The sequence below is a fragment of the Bombina bombina genome, chromosome 4, assembly GCF_027579735.1.
Source record: "Bombina bombina isolate aBomBom1 chromosome 4, aBomBom1.pri, whole genome shotgun sequence".
NCBI lineage: Eukaryota > Metazoa > Chordata > Amphibia > Anura > Bombinatoridae > Bombina > Bombina bombina.
Genome location: NC_069502.1, coordinates 941,936,388 through 941,959,113, shown reverse-complemented (window position 1 = coordinate 941,959,113; position 22,726 = coordinate 941,936,388). Strand labels below are relative to the sequence as shown.

General features: G+C 36.4%; 1 protein-coding gene across 1 annotated transcript in view; it reads right to left on the bottom strand.

Moving 5' to 3' along the window:
- The window catches only part of ACTN2 (actinin alpha 2), a 147,068-nt gene that overhangs the window by 63,516 nt on the left and 60,826 nt on the right, over nucleotides 1–22,726 (bottom strand). Inside the window, exons 9-11 of the mRNA XM_053711936.1 lie at nucleotides 21,197–21,289; nucleotides 18,599–18,829; nucleotides 14,377–14,524 (exon numbers count right to left, since the gene is read on the bottom strand). Of these exons, the coding sequence (XP_053567911.1) occupies nucleotides 14,377–14,524; nucleotides 18,599–18,829; nucleotides 21,197–21,289 (472 nt within the window). The remainder of the gene's footprint in view (nucleotides 1–14,376; nucleotides 14,525–18,598; nucleotides 18,830–21,196; nucleotides 21,290–22,726) is intronic.

Below are 22,726 nucleotides of genomic sequence, written 5' to 3'. Positions count from 1 at the left end.
TTTAATTACTTTACCTGCAAATTTATACTGCAGTGCCTCACCATTAACCATTTCTTTTAAGTTTCCGAATTGTAAAGCACTAACTCCCCCCACACATTTCCTGTACGTATATCTATTGTTGTTTTGGTAGAATGCAAAAGTGAATAGGGATTATCTGCTGGAGCATGCCTAGAAGCTGTGAACTCAGTTGAAATACAATGGCTGTGTCTAAACACTGATAAGAGGGGATGGAGCAGACTGCTCCAGACAGCATGGCTATTTAAGTATTTTTGCTTATTTTTGAAAATTATTTTAAAATACTTGCCAGCAATTTTTAAACATTTTTTTTATGCAGACTTTTTTTTACTTAATTAGCCCTTTTAGGATATGTACAGATCTCAACATGTTTTATGGCACTTTAACTACTGACTTAAAATAAGTGTTCTTTTAATTAATTATGGCGTTGATTCCACTCTTTCTGAACTTTTTTATTGGTATTTTTTAAGTTCTGAGCAATTACAATCCAAGCAATAAAAACATTTCTATATTTGGAAAATTTTGGATTGGAAAATCACCGATATGATGTATGGACAGCATCAGCTTTGGTGATCAAAATCCCACCGGCAATGGGTTTTCCACTTTCAGCAACAAAATGGATATCTCAAATTCAACACACAAACAATTTTATTAAAGTGAAAACTGGCCTTTTGAGTGTATTCTAAGACAATTTAGAATAATTCTATTATCTTGTCCATGTGCAATACACTCTGATACAGACGCCATTTTAAAGTTATATGTCAATATATGGTCTAGATTCATTAAACCTATATTCAGCACTATTGTATAGTCCCTCGGTAGTGGATGGGACAGACGTTTACATATGTATATGTTTTTTATAGATAGATATGTGATATTCTGAACAGCAGGAAACAAGAGAAAACGGAAATCACTATAGAAAGGGCATTTAGATATAACTCTCTTAAAAATGTTTAATTTCATCTTCTTAAACATGATTTAACAGTTTGCTATTATATCTTTTTTATTAGAAACCAAGATCTTGTGAACAGGTTTTTACAGTAAACAGAAGCCTCGGCTACATTGTGTTTTGAGGGTGAGAACTTTAGCCAATATTTTCAAATTTGTCACTTAGCGGATTCACTCTCAAAACTGAAAACTGTTAAAATCCTATTTTAGAAGATAAGATCAGTTGCAGCCACTTTTCCCACAATGTTCTTCTTGATTTTAGATGGAAATCTCACTGGAAAATAAGGTTTCTTAATGTATTTTTTTTTTAAAAATGTAAAAATAATTTTAAAATATTAAAAGTAATTGAGCATACATGCCCAGTATACCCATCAAATCCATATAAAAATGTCATTCAGATCAGAAGCGGACTTACTAAACATTGGCCCCTCATGCAAAAAATGTTTTGGCTCCCCAAATGTAATTCAGTAGTATGTAATAGTAATAATCTACATGCTGCTATGAATAATGATTTAAAGGAAGGTTAGATATATATAGATAGATAGATTTGAACCAGGCACTAATAAAAAAAAAAAATCCAGTGCATTAGGATTGTACTCATTCTGAACATGCTTATGTATAGACTGGCTTCTATGCCCCCCCCCCCCCCGCAGCACTTGGGCCCTAGTGCCACAGCACCTGCTGCACTAATAGTAGTTCCACCCCTGACACTTATCATGAACACTACTCTATCTGAAGGCAAAACACACACATGGATTCCATTAACCCCATTAACACCCTCCAGATTTCAGTGATCAGCATCCATTATTGGTAGTTCTGGGTGCCGTTGTGGGAAAATGAAGATCGAATCTTGTGTGAGTTAACAATCTCAGTTGTGCTTGACTCGAAAAGATCAAGATCACTTTGCTATAAAAAAATAATCCAGTTTTTCCAATAAAATAATAAAAAACTTAAAGATTGGAATTGACCCCTATGTGTTTAACTCCTACAAACGGGTTAAACACTAGTAAACTCCTGCTTTGAAACTGCAAGCATTGCAGCTGCAGAGAAGAACACAGCTGGTTAGCTAGTCAAGAATATCAATCATATGTAGCCACCAATCACAGAGTTAAACACTTAGGGCCAGATTACATGTGGAGAGCAAACGTTTGTGCATGAGCGATAAGGCGTTTATCGCGAGTGCTTGTGCTCGTTGGGCTTATTGTTCATATTATGAGTTGAAAGTCAACGCGATGGATTGAGCGCATACGCGATTTACACTAGAATGATTACCGCAACTTCAGAACTCTGGTTAACTGTTTCACAAAACTAAAAAGTTGCACAAAACACAAAAAATACATTACAACATATAGTTAAACCCATAATAACACTATCTAATAGAAATTATTAAGAAAAAAAATTTGCACACAAAATGTAAAAAAGCCTCCAAGATATGAGGTCTCAGGTGTTAGAAAAAAAGGGAGGCAAAGGGCTTTAACATAAAGATACATACATATATATGTATTAAGATGTATATGTGTATACTATATATATATATATATATATATATATATATATATATATATATATATATATATATATATATATACTAGGCGATAAGCCTGCACAGAGGGCAGTCTATGTTTAAAAAATACAAAAACCCAAGCTAATGTTACAAAAATAAAAAAAGTAAAATTACAGAACAAAATAAACAAAGCTATCCAAAAAAGGGCCTTTTGTAAGGCATTGCCCTAAGCTAAACAGCTCTTTTACTTAAAAAAATACCAATTACCCCTAACAGTAAAACCCCCCACCCAACCAACCCCCCCAAAATAAAAAATCCTAACACTACAAAACCTAAGCTACCCATTGCCCCATAAGGGGCATTTGTATGGGCATTGCCCTAAAAAAAGGGCATTCAGCTCTTTTACTGCCCTTAAAAGGGCAATCAGCTATTTTACAGCCCATTAAATCCCTAATCTTAAAAATAAAAAAAATAAAAAAATACTAAATCTAAGCCCCAAATAGGTACTCACCGTTCCTGAAGTCCGGCGGTGAAGGTCTTCTTCCAGGCGGCTCCATCATCTTCTATCTTCATCCGGAGCGAAGGCGGTGTGAAGCAGAGGTGCGGAGCGGTCTTCCCCAATGCGCAGATCCGGAGCGGTGTTCCTCAGTGGCGGTCTTCAGCGGCGGCGATCCTCACTGGCGTGGAGGCTCCTCTTCATCCGTCTCCAGCGTGCACTGAAAATTGAATGCAAGGTACCGCATTCAATTTTTGGTAACTTGCATTTCTATTAGCTGAACTTTTGAAATCAGCCAATAGAATTAGAGCTACTGAAATCCTATTGGCTGTTTAAATAGCTCTCCTCCTATTGGCTGATTTCAAAATTTCAGCCAATAGGAATGCAAGGTACCCCAATAAATATGGGGTACCTTGCATTTAATCTTCAGTGTGCGGTGGACGCCTCTTTGGATCACCGCCACTGAAGACTGCTGCTGAGGACCGCCGCTGAGGGTCCGTGCATCGGGGAAGCCAGCTCCGCACCTCCGCTCTGCGCCACCTTTGCTCCAGATAAAGATAGAAGATGATGGAGCCGCCTGGAAGAAGACCGGTGAGTACCTATTTGGGAGTTAGACTTGGGCTTTTTTTTCATTTTTTTTATTTTTTTTTTATTTTTAAGATTAGGGATTTAATGGGCTTGTAAAAGAGCAGAATGCCCTTTTAAGGGCAATGACCATACAAATGTCCCTTTTGTGGGTAGTTCAGTTTTTTTGAGTGGTAGTTTTTTTATTTTAGGGGTTTGGTGGGTGGGGAGTTTTAACTGTTAGGGGGGACTTAGTATTTTTTAAACATAAAAGAGCTGTTTAACTTAGGGCAATGCCCTACAAAAGGCCCTTTTAAGCGCTATTGCTAGTTTAGTTTAGATTAGGGGGTGTTTTTATTTTGGGGGCTCTTTTATTTTTATAGGGATTAGGTTTAATTTTTTGTATTTTTAATAATTTTGATTTTATTTTTGATAATTTCGTTTATTATTTTTTGTAATCTTAGTGGGGGGGGTTTTGTAATTTAGTGTTTATTTTTTGTAATTTTAGATTTTTTTAATTTTTTTCGTAGTGTTAAGTTTTTTTAAATTAGTAATTTACGGCCAGATTACGAGTTTTGCGTTAGGAGCTATGCGGTGCTAATGAGCAGTTTTTTCTCACTGCTCACTTACCTGCAGCGCTGGTATTACAGGTTTTTACAAACCCGGCATTAAAAGGCAAGAAGTGAGCGTAGAGCAGAATTGAGCTCCATACCGCACTTCAATACCAGCGCTGCTTAAGTCAGCGGTGAGCTGGCCATATGTGCTCGTGCACGATTTCCCCATAGACATCAATGGGGAGAGCCGGCTGAGAAAAAGTCTAACACCTGCCAAAAAGCAGCGTAAATCTCAGTAACGCAGCCCCATTGATTCCTATGGGGAAACTAAACTTATGTTTACACCTAACACCTTAACATGAACCCCGAGTCTAAACACCCCTAATCTTACACTTATTAGCCCCTAATCTGCCGCTCCGGACACCGCCGCGACCCCCTTACACTTATTAACGCCTAATCTGCCGCCCCCAACGTCGCCGCCACTATATTAAATGTATTAACCCCTAAACCTAAGTCTAACCCAAACCCTAACACCCCCTAAGTTAAATATAATTTAAATAAATCTAAATAAAATTACTATCATTAACTAAATTATTCCTATTTAAAACTAAATACTTACCTATAAAATAAACCCTAAGCTAGCTACAATATAACTAAGAGTTACATTGTAGCTATCTTATGGTTTATTTTTATTTTACAGGCAAATTTGTATTTATTTTAACTAGGTATAATAGTTATTAACTATTTAATAACTACCTAGCTAAAATAAATACAAATTGACCTGTAAAATAAAACCTAACCTAAGTTACAATAACACCTAACACTACACTACAATTAAATAAATTAACTAAATTAAAAACAATTAAATAAATTAAATTAAATTAGCTAAATTACAAAAAACAAACAAACACTAAATTACAGAAAATAAAAAACAAATTACAGATCTTTAAACCAATTACACCTAATCTAATAGCCCTATCAAAATAAAAAAGCCCCCCCAAAATAAAAATAAACCCTAGCTTAAACTAAACTATCAATAGGCCTTAAAAGGGCCTTTTGCGGGGCATTGCCCCAAAGTAATCAGCTCTTTTACCTTCAGGGGGCTAGTGTTACTGTTTTTTTAAGTGTGTATTGGGTGGGTTTATTTTTTAGGTTAGGGCTTTGGGCTGCAATAGAGCTAAATACCCTTTTAAGGGCAATGCCCATCCAAATGCCCTTTTCAGGGCAATGGGGAGCTTAGGTTTTTTTAGTTAGTATTTTATTTGGGGGGTTGGTTGTGTGGGTGGTGGGTTTTACTGTTGGGGGGTTGTTTGTATTTTTTTTTTTACAGGTAAAAGAGCTGATTACTTTGGGGCAATGCCCCGCAAAAGGCCCTTTTAAGGGCTATTGATAGTTTAGTTTAAGATAGGGTTTTTTTATTTTGGGGGGGCTTTTTTAATTTTGATAGGGCTATTAGATTAGGTGTAATTAGTTTAAAGTTTTGTTGGGTTAGCATGCAAGCGAAAACAGTTTACTTTCAACTCATAATACGAGTGCAACCCGGAACACGCAAAAAGATTACTTCTAGCTCAATTAACGCTTGAGCTGGAGCGTTAATTAGCGCTTAACTTTAATCTGGCCCTTAATAATCTGATTAGTAATGCAAAAATGATATGCTATAACAATGTAAAGTATATAATTTTTGCATTAAATTGATCATTATAATCCTTACAGAATGTTACTTTTGCTATATTTTTTCTTGAACCAAGCTTTAAAATTGAAATTTGATTTAACTTAAAAAAATATAAACATTTTTAAATTTAAGTCTATAAGAACTGACAATCAGATGTTACCTTAAAGGGACATTAAACACTTTGAGATGGTAATATAAAATGATAAATCGTATATATAAAAAAACTCTGCAATAAACTCTCATTATTTATTTTGCCCCCTTTCCTGTAATACTATTCTGAAATTGTGAGCTTTTCAGTTCTTATTAGAAATGGAAGTGCAGAACACTGTTATATTCAACACAGCCATTGGCTGCACACTATAGTGAACCATTTATAAGTGTCTTTAATTGGCCACAGCAGAGAGGGTAATCTAAGTTACAACATGGCAGCTCCCATTGTTTTATAGACACTGAAACGTTACACTTATTTAGTTAATATTTAAACTAATATGTTATTCTCAGACTAATCTTTTTCTTTGAATGCATCATTCTATCTAGCATGTATTTAGTGTTTAATGTTCTTTTAAGTTCTTTCAAATGTTGTCTCTTGTTTAGATTTAAACTAAACTCCCTAATCTATGAGACTAACACTTGGAATAGCTAAATGTAAAAATCAAATGATGATTCTTATAGACTTACATTGCTGTCAATGTAAGTCTATGATAAGGAACATTAAAACTGTAAATTTTAGTGCTTTTATGACTCTCTCAAATAATATGGTCTTTGATGCACATAAACAAACACATTTGGATTTGACCAAACATTCAAAAGAATTTTGTAAAAATGAAATGAACACAAAGGGGCCGATTTAACAATGTGCGGGCGGACATGATCCGCTGAAGCAGGGGGTGTCAATCAACCCGATCATATCCGATTTGGCGGATTGCTGTCCACGAGTTAAGGAGCAGCGATCTTAAGACCGCTGCTTCTTAACTCCTGTTTTCGGCGAGCCTAAAGGCTCGTGTGGAAACAGGTGCTTTCGGGCCTTAATAAATCGTCCCCAAAGAGCTTCTGCCTCCACAATATTGACAATGTTATACAATGGTAGTAATGGCTAACCTTAATAGATGTTTTGAAACTACATTTCCCATGATGCTTAGTCTAGTTGAGCATCATGGGAATGTAGTTCTGAAACATCAGGGGTGCCAAGGAAAGCCATCACTGGTGGCATTTAAACAAGTCTTGCTGTTGTGTAAAATTGTTGCTTGTCCCAGACAGGCAAAAAAAAGTAAATTCCGTAGGTATTCTTCAAAATACTGCAAATCAATAGCTGAAATCAATTTGTAAAATGTTAAAGAAGGCCTAGGTTACATAATTTTAGGGAGTATGGGAAAAGGCATTATTTTTGTATTAGTTCCTGCAATTCAAATTTAAAGGCTCAAAAATTTTATGTCATCGATTTGAAAATCAGTATCTAAAGGTGCTGATTATTTTTTTCATGAGCAGATGCGAAGAATTTTCTTACAGTAATAAAAATGTAGCAATGGCAAATCTCATTCTGTACAGGGAGGTTTGGAACGTTTGCTTATATTTTCATAACACATGAGGGTCACGTGTCAATATTTTAGAAGCTTTAAGCGGTGCCCCACATATACATTGTATGGCTATGAAAAACACAAATAATAATATTTCTAACAACGTCCACATTTTTAATTCTGCTTTTTCCTAGGGCCATATACACTAGGGCAAAAAGTTGGCCAGTGGCCACCCCTTATTTACACTATGAATTTTTTTTTAAATTCCATTTAAGAAGATACCATTAGTTATGGCCACTTAATTTTTATAGAAATTGATTTCCTGCAGTGTTCTTCGCCAAAACGGAAAACAAGATTTTCTTAATGAACTTAAATAAATTATAAAAATAATTTCCAGGATCAACATTTTTATGTCATCTATTTGTAAGAGCAGCATCTAAACACAATGATTTGATTTTCATACACAAAATGTGAAGAAAAGGTATTTTCAATGTAAATTGAAACTAATACAGCTGGAATATTTATGTACTTCCTGCTACTGTTCATTGGCTGATGGGTACTTTCTGTTAATGATCATTGGCTGACAGGTGCTTTCTCCTAATACTCTGTGAGCATTAGTGTAAAGTTGCTATCCATGAACATCTATAAAAAGTCCAAAACTGGTACTTGTATATTAGTTTACATTTAAATAGCATTTATATGTTACTAGTTGGTAGGCCTGCCCAGAGGGCAGTCTATGTGTTGTTAATAAAAAAAAAATAAAAAAAAAATTGAACTTCAGAGAAAAATAAATAAATTATGAAAAATAAAAACATTAAACTAATCCCTATAAAATTTAAAAGCTCTCCCCCAAAAAATAAAAACACCCCCTAACTACCAATATCCCTTAAAAGTCCCCCCTAACAGTAAAACTCACAAACCCACCAAACCCCCCAAAATAAATAAACCTAACACTAAAAAACCTAAACTATCCATTGCCATGAAAAGGGCATTTGTTTGTTTTTTGTATTTAACTGTTTTTATTGAATTTTCAGACAGGTGTACAGAGAATTAGATATGTGCAGCGCCGGAAAATTCGGTTCGGTTTGGTTCAGATTGATTCGGACCGATTCGAATTTCAGTTCGGATCGATTCGAATTCGGAAGAAATCGAATGAATTCATTTCGGATTCATTCGGATTCTTTCGGATTCGTGGGAAATTCGGTTCGATTCAGTTCGATTCGGTTCGAATCGATTCGGAATTTCGGAATTTCGGTCAGTGTTAAGTGGGATGTGCTGTGTATTACACTAGTATACTGTACAATACTAGTGTAATACAGGGCCATCCAAATCCATCCGAATCTACTGAATAAATTCGAATCGATTCGGATTTATTCGGTAGATTCCACACTAATGCGATTCGGAAATTCAAATCGATCCGAATCTCCGAATTCGACAAATTCGTCCGAATTTCTATTCAGACCGAATCGAACCGCACATGTCTACAGAGAATGCAGTTATACAAGTAGTTATACAAGTAGTAACAAAACAGCAGTAATGACATAGATATGTAAGCCAATGGTTACAGGAAATAATGACATTGATTTAGATAAACAGAGATCAACTGAAAAATTTGTATGGGCATTGCCCTTAAAAGGGCATTCAGCTCTTTTGCTGCCCATCCGTAATAAAAAAACCAAAAAAACCTAATCCCTATGAAAATAAAAAAGTCCCCCAAAATAAAAACACCCCCTAATCTAATACTAAACTACCAATAGCCCTTAAAATGGCTTTTTGTAGGGCATTGCCCTAAGTTAAACAGCTCTTTTCAGTTACCAAAAATTCTAAGTCCCCCCTAACAGTAAAACCCACCACCCACCAAACCCCCCCCCCAAAAAATAAAGCTAACACTAAAAAACCTAAAGTATCCATTGCACTGAAAAGGGCATTTGCTGCCCATCCCTAATCTAAAATATATATATATATATATATATATATATATATATATATATATATATATATATATATATATATATATTAAAAATAAAAACCTAAGTCTAACCCCCAAAAATTAAAAAAATAAAAACCTAAATTTAAGTGAATCTAAAATTACAGAAAATAAAAAAAAATCTAATATTACAAAAAATAAAAAAAATAAAAAATTATCAAATTTTAAAAAAATATTCCTAATCCCTATGAAAATAACCCCCCCAAATAAACCCCTCCCCCACTATAAGATTAAATTGTCAGTAGCCCTTAAAAGGGCTTTTTGCAGGGCATTGCCCCAAGATAAACAGGTCTTTTACATTAAAAATACACAAAGTCCCCCCTAACAGTAAAACCGCCCACCCACCAAACCCCCCAAAATATAAAACCTAACACTAAAAAAACAAAACTACCCTTTGCCCTGAAAAGGGCATTTGTTGGGCAATGCCCTTAAAAGGTCTTTTTTTACAAAATGCCCACCCTAATCTAAATAAAATTTAAAAAAAACCTAAAAAACACCTAAGTTTAACCCCCAGGTTGGTACTCACCGTTACTGAAGTCTGACGGAGAAGGTCCTGTCCCATGCGGTGAAGTCTTCTTCCAAGCGGCGACCTCTTCTTTCTTATTCCAAGAACAATCCGGCGAGGAGCGGAGCAGAGCTGAAGACCGATGACTGCAGAGCTGAAGACCGATGATTGCGGAGCTGAAGACCGGCGACCCTGGAACTGAAGACCGGCGACCACGGAGCCATGGAGCATGGAGGATCATCTTCGTATGATCGCCGCCGTACACTGGATAGTGAATTCAAGGTACGTGAATTCCGAATGGCTGATTTGATTCTTCAAATTCAAATCAGCCAATAGGATAAGAGCTACTCAAATCCTATTGGCTGTTCAAATCAGCCAATAGGATGAGAGCAACTAAAATTCTATTGGCTGATTTGAACAGCCAATAGGATTTGAGTAGCTCTCATCCTATTGGCTGATTTGAATTTGAAGAATCAAATCAGCCAATAGGAATTCAAGGGACGCCATCTTTAATTGCATACCTTAAATTCACTATCCAGTGTACGGTGGCGATTGTACGAAGAGGATCCTCCACGCTCCATGGCTCTGCGGTCGCCGGTCTTCAGTTCCAGGGTCGCCGGTCTTCAGTTCCAGGGTCGCCGGTCTTCAGTTCCAGGGTCGCCAGTCTTCAGCTCCGCGGTCATCGGTCTTCAGCTCCGCTTCCTTGAAGAAGAAAGAAGAGATCGCCGCTTGGAAGAAGACTTCACCGCATGGGACAGGACTTTCTCCTCCGGACTTCAGAAACGGTGAGTACCAACCTGGGGGTTAGACTTAGGTTGTTTTTTTTTAATTTTGTTTTTTTTTTATTTAGATTAGAGTGGGCATTTTGTAAAAGAGCTAAATGCCATTTTAAGGGCAATGCCCAACAAATGCCCTTTTCAGGGCAATGGGTAGTTTAGGTTTTTTAGTGTTAGGTTTTTTATTTTGGGGGTTTGGTGGGTGGGGGGTTTTACTGTTAGGGGGGACTTTGTTTATTTTGAATGTAAAAGAGCTGTTTATCTTGGGGAAATGCCCTGCAAAAAGCCCTTTTAAGGGCTACTGGCAGCTTATTCTTAGATTACGGGTGTTTTTATTTGGGGGGGGGGGGCTTTTTTATTTTTTTAGGGATTAGGTTTAATTTTGTAAACTTTGGTAATTTGTTTTTTTTATTTTCTGCAATGTTAACCTTTTTTTTTTAATCTTAGCTTTTTTATTTACTGTAACTTTAATATTTTTTGGTTTCAGTAATTTGTGTTAATTTAGGGGGTGTTAGGTTAGTGGGCTTAGTAAATTAGGACTAGATTTAGAGTTTGGCGGTAGCCGTGAAAACCAGCGTTAGGAGCTGGTTTTAGGCTACCGCCGGTATTCTATCAGCCAATCGGAATTAAGGTAGGAAAATTCTGATTGTCTGATGGAATCAGCCAATCAGAATCAAGTTCAATCCGATTGGCTGATCCGATCAGCCAATCAGATTGAGCTCGCATTTTCCTACCTTAATTCCGATTGGCTGATAGAATCCTATCAGCCAATCGGAATTCGAGGGATGCCATCTTGGATGACGTCCCTTAAAGGAACCGTCATTCTTCAGTTGGACGTCGCCGGATGAAGATGGGTCCGCGGTGGAGGTCTTCAGGATGGAGCCGGTCCTCATCGGATGAAGATAGAAGATGCCGCTTGGAAGAAGATGGTTGCCGGTCCGGATCTACTCTTCTTCCCGGATAGGATGAAGACTTTGGAGCCTCTTCTGGACTTCTTCAGCCGTCGGATGATGGATGTCTAGCCCCCGCTTGGGTTGGATGAAGATTTTGGAGCCAGGACCGATCGGTGATACCTGGTATGGTGAAGACAAGGTAGGATGATCTTCAGGGGCTTAGTGTTAGGTTTATTTAAGGGGGGTTTGGGTTAGATTAGGGGTATGTGGGTGGTGGGTTGTAATGTTGGGGGGGGTATTGTATGGTTTTTTTTACAGGCAAAAGAGCTGAATTTCTTGGGGCATGCCCCGCAAAGAGCCCTGTTCAGGGCTGGTAAGGTAAAAGAGCTTTGAACTTTAGTAATTTAGAATAGGGTAGGGCATTTTTTTATTTTGGGGGTCTTTATTTTATTAGGGGGCTTAGAGTAGGTGTAATTAGTTTAAAATTGTTGTAATATTTTTCTTATGTTTGTAAATATTTTTTTATTTTTTGTAACTTAGTTCTTTTTTATTTTTTGTACTTTAGTTAGTTTATTTCATTGTAGTTATTTGTAGATATTGTATTTAATTAATTTATTGATAGTGTAGTGTTAGGTTTAATTGTAGGTAATTGTAGGTATTTTATTTAATTAATTTAATTATAGTATAGTGTTAGGTTTAATTGTAACTTAGGTTAGGATTTATTTTACAGGTAATTTTGTAATTATTTTAACTATTTTAGATATTAAATAGTTCTTAACTATTTAATAGCTATTGTACCTGGTTAAAATAAATACAAAGTTACCTGTAAAATAAATATTAATCCTAAAATAGCTATAATATAATTATAATTTATATTGTAGCTATATTAGGATTTATTTTACAGGTAATTATTTAGCTTTAAATAGGAATAATTTATTTAATAAGAGTTAATTTATTTCGTTAGATTTAAATTATATTTAAGTTAGGGGGGTGTTAGTGTTAGGGTTAGACTTAGCTTTAGGGGTTAATACATTTATTAGAATAGCGGTGAGCTCCAGTCGGCAGATTAGGGGTTAATAATTGAAGTTAGGTGTCGGCGATGTTAGGGAGGGCAGATTAGGGGTTAATACTATTTATTATAGGGTTAGTGAGGCGGATTAGGGGTTAATAACTTTATTATAATAGCGGTGCGGTCCGCTCGGCAGATTAGGGGTTAATAATTGTAGGTAGGTAGCGGCGACGTTGTGGGGGGCAGATTAGGGGTTAATAAATATAATATAGGGGTCGGCGGTGTTAGGGGCAGCAGATTAGGGGTACATAGGGATAATGTAAGTAGCTGCGGTTTACGGAGCGGCAGATTAGGGGTTAAAAATAATATGCAGGGGTCAGCGATAGTGGGGGCGGCAGATTAGGGGTTAATAAGTGTAAAGTTAGGGGTGTTTAGACTCGGGGTACATGTTAGGGTGTTAGGTGCAGACGTAGGAAGTGTTTCCCCATAGCAAACAATGGTGCTGCGTTAGGAGCTGAACGCGGCTTTTTTGCAGGTGTTAGGTTTTTTTTCAGCTCAAACAGCCCCATTGTTTCCTATGGGGGAATCGTGCACGAGCACGTTTTTGAGGCTGGCCGCGTCCGTAAGCAACTCTGGTATCGAGAGTTGCAGTTGCGTTAAAAATGCTCTACGCTCCTTTTTTGGAGCCTAACGCAGCCATTCTGTGGACTCTCAATACCAGAGTTATTTTAAAGGTGCGGCCAGAAAAAAGCCAGCGTTAGCTGCATCCAGGTGAATTCTTTTGGCTGCGCACACAGCCAACATTCTGTTGGCTGCCTCGCGCTGCCAACATTCCATTGAGGATGCGTGCGCAACTGGCGACGGTGACGGACATTGCAAACGCAATTATAGTATAGATGTTTCTGGGCAAAAATGCCCAGGTGTTTAAATACTGTATACAGTGTATTTTTAATGTTCTTTTAATATAGTTATTTTCCTTTTAATTTTCCTTTAAAAGGCTATGAAACCCAATTTTTTTCTTTCATGATTCAGACAGAGCTTGTGATTTTAAACAACTTTTTAATTTACTTCTATTATGAAATTTTTCGTTGTACTCCTGGGGGTCAATTTATTAATGTGCGAGCGGACATGATACGATGTAGCGTATCATGTCCTCTGCACAACGATAAATGCCGACAGCATACGCTGTTGGCATTTATCATTGCACCAGCAGTTCTTGTGAACTGCTGGTGCAATACCGCCCCTGCAGATTCAAGGCCAATCAGGGGGTTGTCAATCAACCCGATCGTATTCAATCGGGTTGATTTCTGTCCGCCACCTCAGAGCAGACGGACAGGTTATGGAGCAGCGACCGCTGCTTCCTTATTTCTGTTTCTGGGGTGTGGGGAGGCTTAATGCTCGCCGGAAACATGGGGCATCAAGCTCCATACGGAGCTTAATAATTTGACCCCTTGGTGTCTTTTGTTGAAAAGCAGGGATGTATGCTTAGGAGCTGTCCCATTTCTGGAACACTGTATGGCAGCAGTTTTGCAAGAATGTAATCCATTTACAACAGCACTAGATGGCAGCCCTATTTCCTGCCGTGTAGTGTTCCAGAAACCTATCTAGGTATCTCTTCAACACAGTATATCATGGAATGGGAATTAAGCAAATTTGATAATAGAGGTAAATTGGAAACTTTTTTGAAAATGGTATGCTCTGTCTGAATCACACAAGAACATTTTGGGGTTTTATATCCCTTTAATATAATAGTTACCGTAGCTCTATGCTCAAGTTTACTGCATTAGTCATTTAGACAAAAATGACGATGAACTAATGAACTCAAAGTTCTGTTTGTCTTGAACTAATGTAGACATAAGTATATATTTTGCATATGCATTGCCAACTGCATGGATATCCAGAAATAAATCTTTAATGGGTCTGAGGCTTTATTACATACCAGATGTCCAGGATTCATGTGATGAAGCCTTTTGCCTAAATTTCTCAGCCAAGTGATCAAGTCTTTCTAATCTTCTTAGTTCATTAAGCAACCATTCCTCGTATCCCTTCTCTCCTTGTTCCAGCCGTTGCCAAGCATTTGCAATATCCTGTGAGAGAAAATAAAAATCTAACTGATCCTAGGTATGTTTTTCTTGCTGGTATATGATTTATTCATCGTGGAAGTCTCAAGTGATAGGCAGCTCAGCAAACGTGGGGCATAAGGTGCAATTAGGCGTTGGACCTTCTAATTTGGTTGATGCTGAGGTATAAGCAAATTTGTAGGGTACTGTGTTATTGACAAGAAATGGAGAAATATTTGTGCTTGTTATGATGTCTGCAACTACTAAACTTTTTAAAAGTGCAACACTGGGCTAAATTAATAGAAGCCTGTGGAGTGGAGTTGCCAAGGGGCCTTAATGTGAAAGAACGCTGAGGTATGAGCATGAGATTTAAATAATAAAATTGAATTTGCTTCCATTGTCAATCTGTGCACAGCCTTTTTATATGCACATTTTTAGAGGCACCAGCTGCTACTGGGCATGAGCAAGAGTTCATAGTATAGATGTATATGAGTCTGTGATTGGTTAATGAATGTAACTTGACAGAGGAGATAAGGTAATCAAAATAAACTTAAAAAAGTGTCAGAAAAAATATACTGCTCATCAGAAATTTAAAGTGTTAATGCATTGTCTTTTTATTGTGCATCTGCTGATTATGCAGTTCCACTGAATTTAAAGGAACATGAAACCTGAATGTTTCCTATCATGATTCAGCAATGCACTACTGGGAACTATCTGAACAGATTGGCTGAGCCAATGACATATGTGTAACCACTGATCAGCAGACAAATCCAGAAATCCCAACTCTCCCTGAAGTTCAGGGAGTCTCCCTGATTGTAATAGCGGCTCCCTGATGCCAGCAAATGGAAGGCAATCTCCCTAAAATAAATTTCATGTACTATGATCCAATGTGGCCCAAATTCGGAAAAGTGTTTCTTTAATGAATGCCTTTAGTTGATGGGACGTTATAGAACCCTCAAAGCATGCATCAGTAACAAAAAAGCCCCCCACTGATTTTAATAAAATAAAACACAAATACTACCTTATTTACTGCAGGTAATTAAACTTCGTATTCTAAAATATTTAAGCTTTCAACAAGCATACGATCACTGGAAAATAGATTTATTGTATGTGGTTGTATAATAAAGCTACTTTTTTAAACGCGACTTTAGTGGGAAGCTACTTTAATGATAAGTCTCTATTTTATTTAGGGTTTCAAGGTGTCCAATATATAACTAAGGGGGGGGGGGCGGGGTTGGCGGCACAGTAGCGGGTGAAATTAGTTTTTCCAGGTTGCAAATCCCAGTAGTACATTGCTGCTCCTGAGACTACCAAGACTTTGGAATTCATAAAGACTATATTGCCCATGTACAGTATGAAGTATCTGGTCTCGTTATTGCAAAGCTGATGAGGTTGTTGGGTTTTTATTTGTTTCACAAGTTTTATTGAATATAGGACATTTTCTTTAGACAGCATTTATATCAATAAGAAAGGTCTTCCATTGATATCTAAATCTACATGATAGAAAAGCTGAGAGAATGGATAGATGAGAGTGATTTTTTCACCTTTGCCTCTTGAGGTTTAACACCAACTCTATTTATTTGATTTTACAGTGAACATAGGCAGGCTTCACATTTTATTTCCATCTGGATAGTCACTCTGGATGTTACAAGTTGGTGAACTGTGTGATTAAATCTCTATAAAACAGACTGTGCATAAGCATTTGAATAGCCAACAATGGGCTAGATTACAAGTGAAGAGTTATTTTAACGTGCTCCCATAAAGGGACACGCTAAATAACCAGTCATTACCAGTGGCTGGTTAATGCTCCCGCGAGCTTGCGGTTTAACTTTGCGCTTATCGCAATTAACCAGACGTCAGACCTCTGGTTAATGAAAAAATGTGCCCCCAATTGCCCCCGAAATAAAATGAACAATTCCTTAATATAAATAAAAAATAGGAGCATTTTTTAAATAAAAAAACTGCACAAAGTTATAAGGGGTTAAAGTGAGGGATGAAGGGTGTTTAAAAAAAAACGGCACTAAAAGTGCCTTTACATTGAGGTGAATGGTAACTGTGTTTTTACTGTAAATATATATGCTTATATACATATATATATGTATGTGCTAATACATACACATATAAACACATAAATATATATATATATGTATATATTAATATTATTCATATACATATATATTTTTATTTTGCTGCTCAACGCCTTGCAAATTGCCCCCTGTGCTGCGCTATGTGCTTTTCGTGTCTCACTAAATGGTAATTATTTTACAAATGAAGCGTCTTTAAAAATTTTGATGAATGAAAGTGCCCCTGTTTTTAAGAATAATGTTATATACTGTGCATTACATTGACAAACTTTACAATCACTTTAATGAATAACATGGTAATTTGTCAGATAATTATGAATATTAAAGAATTATTTTTAAAAATTACACATCCATATTAATTAAATATCTGGTTATTGAAGTGGATTAAAACAATTAAAGGGGCACTGTACTAAAAAAATACTGTCATCCATAAGAAAGTGGTATTTAAAAAACAATGAAATAAATGTGAAGTAAAAGCTGTTTCAAATTAAACTAATACAGCTATATCAGTTGTGTACTTCCTACTTATGTCTTTTGGCTAACAGGCACTTTCTATTGCTGTTCATTGGTTAAGCCACTTTCTGCTAATCCTCTAAGTATTAGTAGGAAGCTATAAGCCAAATATCATTAGTAAGAAGTGCACAACGGATATATGAATATAAGTTTAAATTTAAAGGGACACTAGTCAAAATTTTGACTTTTATTATTAAATTTGCTTTGTTCCCTTTATTGTATTTTTTGAAAAGCTAAACCTAGGTAGGCTCAAACTGATTACTAAACCGTTGAAAACCGTCTCTTAGCTCAGAGCATTTTAAAAGTTTTTCACAGTTAGACAGTACTAGTTCATGTGTGTTATATGGATAACATTGTGCTCACTCCCGTGGAGTTATTTAGGAGTCTGCACTGATTGGCTGAACTGCATGAGATAAGGGGGCAGTCTGCAGAGGCTTAGATACAAGGTAATCCCAGAGGTAAAACAAACATTAATATAACTGTGTTATTATGCATAACTGGGGAATGGGTGATAAAGGGATTATCTATCTTTTTAAACAATAAAAGTTCTGGTGTAGACTGTCCCTTTAAGCAGCTTTTACTTTTCAGGCAAAAAAAATACTTTATGTTTACATTCTGCTCATTCATATGGATGTCCCTTTAAGTGTAAACATATGCATAACATATGCAGAAGATAGTACTTTTACGAATGTTGTAAACTACACTGAGTTTAAAACACCTCCTTTGTAAGACATTACATTAGCATTGCCTATACAGAATAGCTCATTTGGGGGGAGTGTTTACACTTGTTGCTGGGTATGAATTATTCATATGCACAATTCATACATCTTTGAGTTTAAAAAATAATATTAAACTACATTTTTATGAAAATCTATTTTATTTTTATTCATGGTTCAGAGTTTTTGTGTGCTTAATTAGGTTGTTAATAAAAATATTGCTGTTCATCCCATGTGACATCCAGCTCTCTGCTCTGGTGAGATTATCTAACAACTGTCATCAGTACTGCGAGGTCCATCAAATAATTGTGGCTTGAGAGCTGTTTATAGCACTGTGCAGGTTTCTGGATGTGAAAGAGAGACACCTTACATTACAATATAATGCTCAAAAAGCCCCCAAAAGATTTTGGGGCCGATTTATCAATGTCTGTCCTACATCATACGCTGTAGTGTATCATGTCCGACAGACATCGCTGAATGCCGACAGCATATGCCGTCGGCATTTAACATTGCACAAGCAGTTCACCAGAACTGCTTGTGCAATGCCACCCCCTGCAGATTCGCGGCCAATTGGCCACTAGCAGGGGGTGTCAATCAATCGTATAGGATCGGGGGGATTGATGTCCAAAGCCTCAGAGCAGGCAACCAGTTATGGAGCAGCAGTCTTAAGGCTCGCCCGAAAACAAGGGCATCAAGCTCCATTCGGAGCTTGATAATTCAGCCCTTTTGAGTGCTTTCTCTCTATGCAGGTACATTTTTGATAATCAGGCCCTATTCTTTATACTTACTGATACCATCTTGCCTTCAGAGGGCATGAATGCAGGTCTGTTGCTGATTCTCAGCTTCGTCTGCAATGTGTTGAAGTTGATCTCCAATTGACATTTCTCTTGAACCCTGGGGGGTTTGTGTTTTCTACGATAATCTCTGAAATCCTCCAGTTTCTTAAGCATAGCTTGCATGGACTTTTCTGGGGTACGGTTTTCCAGCCATGGAATCGTTCGTCGTATCCATTCTAGAAGCTAAGATATAATAGTGTAAGCCAACCTCTAAATATTATGAAATAATTTAGTGGACATTCTTTGAATACTGAGTTTTTTTACTACTAATTGAAGATAGCTTTGTAATTAATTAACAATCATGCAATTACTATTCACAGTAGTTTGTTGCTATTATTGTAGTGGTTTAATTTTGCATATATATTGTTCATAAATCCTCCCCATTGCTATTACCCACTTACGGTCAATTATCCGTCACTGAAGTCTTCCCTACTTAATCTGAACCCTAACCTAAAACCCCCTCCAAAAACTGAAGGCCACCCTAAGATTCTATAATACCAGATCCCAACCTAAGACCCCTCAAACTTAAAAAACCCCAGTTACAATAAAAAAGTAACAGGGTAAAAGTTACTGTTAAAACAAATACCTACAAAAAAAAATCCTACAAAACAAAAAACATTCTACTTAGCATCCAAATTCTTCCTAATATTATTATTATAATTTATTTGTATAGTGCTGTAAAATTCCTTAGTGCTAGGTGTTAATCACCTCCGGTAGACCTCCACCTAAACTGGCCCCTACGCTAAGACCACGAAGCTTCTTAAGTTATTAATAAAAATACAGGATAATTACGTTACTGTTTAAAAAATACCATCACAAAAAGCTAACCCCCCTAAAACCAATTGCCACCCTAAGATTCTACAACACCATATGCCAACCTAAGACCCCCAAACCTCCTGAAAAACAGTTACAAGAAAAAAAGTAACAGGAAACAGTGACTGTTTAAACAATTAACTACAAAAAGAATCCTAAAAAAACAAAAAACATTCTACTTACCATACAAAGTCTTCCTATTATTATTATTATCATTTATTTGTATAGCGCCATAGAAATAAATTAGACGTCCACCTAAACTGATCCCTACCCTAAGACCACAAAACTTCTTAAGTTATTAATAAAAATACAGGATAAATACGTTACTGTTTAAAAAAAACTATTACAAAAAAACTACTTAAAAAAATTTCTATTACAAACCCCCCCCCCCAAAAAAAAATATATATTTTGTGTTCCAAGCTTTCCAAGCAGCGTTGTACAGCTTTTATATAGTTAAAGTCAAGCAATAATGATAAATGCACATTCATATTGGTTGTTAAACCAACCAATAGGATAAAAGCTATTTTTGATGGTTGATCTGAATTTTCAAAACAATCACTAAAGTAAATAACCATTCCTATTGGATGATTTGAAATAAATCAGCTAATCGGAATAATAAAGACCAGAGTAGCAGAAAGAAGCAAGGGACAGTGAGTAACCTGTGCTGGATAAAGATTTTTGAATGTTAGGCAAAGGACTTAAGAAGTAAGTACAATGTTGTTGTTTTTTTGTTTGTTTGTTTTTTAAATGTGCTGTGTTACCAGAAACTTTTTCCCCCACCTGTAACGTTTTCTGTAATTATTTTATCTTAGGGCACTCTTAGGATAGGGGTAAATTTAGGTGGGGAGGCCTTTTAATTGGCAGATTCTTAGGGTAGATTAGTTTAGGTGGAGGTTGTAAGCGTAGGATCAGTAAGGAGTGATTAGCCTTCACGGGTTAATATCACAACAAATTTGTAAAGATGGGGGTCTGGCAGTTTAGGGGTTAACAACAAAATAATTTTTTATTGTTGGGGTTTGTGGCAGTTAGGTGTTTTTTTTAGAGATGGGTTTGTGGTAGTTAGGAGTTTAATAGAAGAGGGGTGCTGATGGCAGTTATGGGGTTTAAAGTCGACAGAGTTTTAGGGGAGGAGATTGTGACAGTTAGGAATATTTAGTGTCAGGGGTTATTGCATGGTGGGGTTGTGGTAGTTTAGGGATTAATAGTATTTGGGGGTCTTAACTGCAGAGGGTTATTGAATTTGTGTAATGTGGCAGTTTAGAGGGGTTTGGGGGTTAGTGGCAGGGTTCTCCCAATGGTGGTTTTGGCAATTTAGGGATTACATATTTTGGGGGGTCTGATGGTTTAGGGGTTAATAGTGCAAGGGGACTGTAGTTAGGGAAATAATGATTTCTTCAAAACTATTTTTTCATGCCTTCAATAGACATTGTACTACTGAGAACAACATTGTTTGCATTAGCACTGTATATACCACTCACAAAATCACTGCAAAACACAACAACAATGACCAACTTCTTGTAATTTCAGGAACACAAATGGAAGTGATGGATTTTGCTTGTGTGATATTAGTGCACCTTACCACTTCCATCTTTGTGCTCCACTTTTTATATGGCTTTTTTTATAGGGGGTTATTTTGAGTTTAAATGTGTATTCATATCACAAAGAAGAAACTATTTTAATCAGTATTAATTAATTGATCTAATCATGACTTAAATACTCATTCAGTTCTCTGCTTACCTCACTTGCAAGTCTCTCATACTCTTCCATCATTTTTTCATTTTCCTGATTCACGGCAAGCACTTTGCTGATTCGGTTTGCAGCAGTTTCTGCCTGTTAAAAACATACATAAATATGTAACAATTGAGCATAGCAGTACAGATATTGTTTATAATTCTAACCCTAAACCTTTGCTATTAGTACGTGATTACCCCTATTGAACACAGGTCAACAAACAAATGTTGTCAATTGATTGATATGCTCTAAATTATAACCTTTTATAAAGATATATATTTCCTGAAATAAGAATTAAATGCTTGTTTTAAAATGTAAATTATAAGAAATAAAATAAAATAATACTATTGTAAAGATTTGGTTAGTTTACACTACAAAATAGGTGCTTGAGATGTCAAATTTTAAAGCTATACTCTACTTTAAAATGTATTTAAAATGTTTCCAATTACTTGTTATACCATCTGCAGAGATTTACATGTATGTGAAACTGTTTCTTTAGGTTTACTTTTGCATTTTAAATAGCTGGTTTGATCATGACCAATTGTTCTTAAAAACAAAGCCATTCAAATGGGCTCCGCCTGCAGGAAGACCAAACATTCTGATCTTATCTCTCTCTATACAGAAATGGCAGTACGTAGATACTGACATTTTCATTATTGGTGGTTGTTTCAGTGGGTGGTGGTTGCAAAACCAAGCAAAATTATTTTGTATGGAGGGCCTAGTCACTAATAGTGGAAATTGCCAGGGCAACAATATTTTATATTCACACTTAAATGATAACACCTGAAAATAAAACTAGATAATATATTTTGTAGGAAATGTTTATTATTAATGATTTACTGTACATACTCCTCAAATGTACAAAACTTGGTATAAATGCACATATTTTAATAACAAACTATTGATGTTGTGCTGAGGGCCACAAAAAAACTTGGAAATCTGGATATGTCTCTTTGTAAGTAGTTTGGGAACCTCTGCTTTAAATTAGTGTTTCTTAACTCCAGTCCTCAAGTTTTCCTAATAGGCCAGATCAAAGAGTCGTGGTTACTGATCAGCTGATTATTTCACCTGTGCTCTAGTTAAAGGGATATGAAACCCACATTTTTTCTTTGATGATTCAGATAGCGCATGCCACTTTAAGCAACTTTCTAATTTACTCCTATTATCATTTTTTCGTTGCTCTCTTTGTATCTTTATTTGAAAAGCAGGAATGTAAGTTTAGCACCTGGGTAGCGCTTGCTGATTGGTGGCCTATTAACGGTACTGGGGACTGGAGTTGAGAAGCACTGCTTTAAATAATCCCAGAAAACCTACAAGGCCTACCACCTAACTTCATAAAGTCTCTAATATGCATACAGGACACATTTTCTAAGCTAGAACACTCACAATATTCGATGAACAGAGTCCTAGAGTTCTTTTTTTAGCTGACTACCTCACAGTTTAGCTCCAGCAATTATAGCTCACAATGATGTAAGATGTCTCGACAGTAACGTGAGGTCTCTCAAATAATTTTAGAAAGGCAAATGTTAGCTTGAG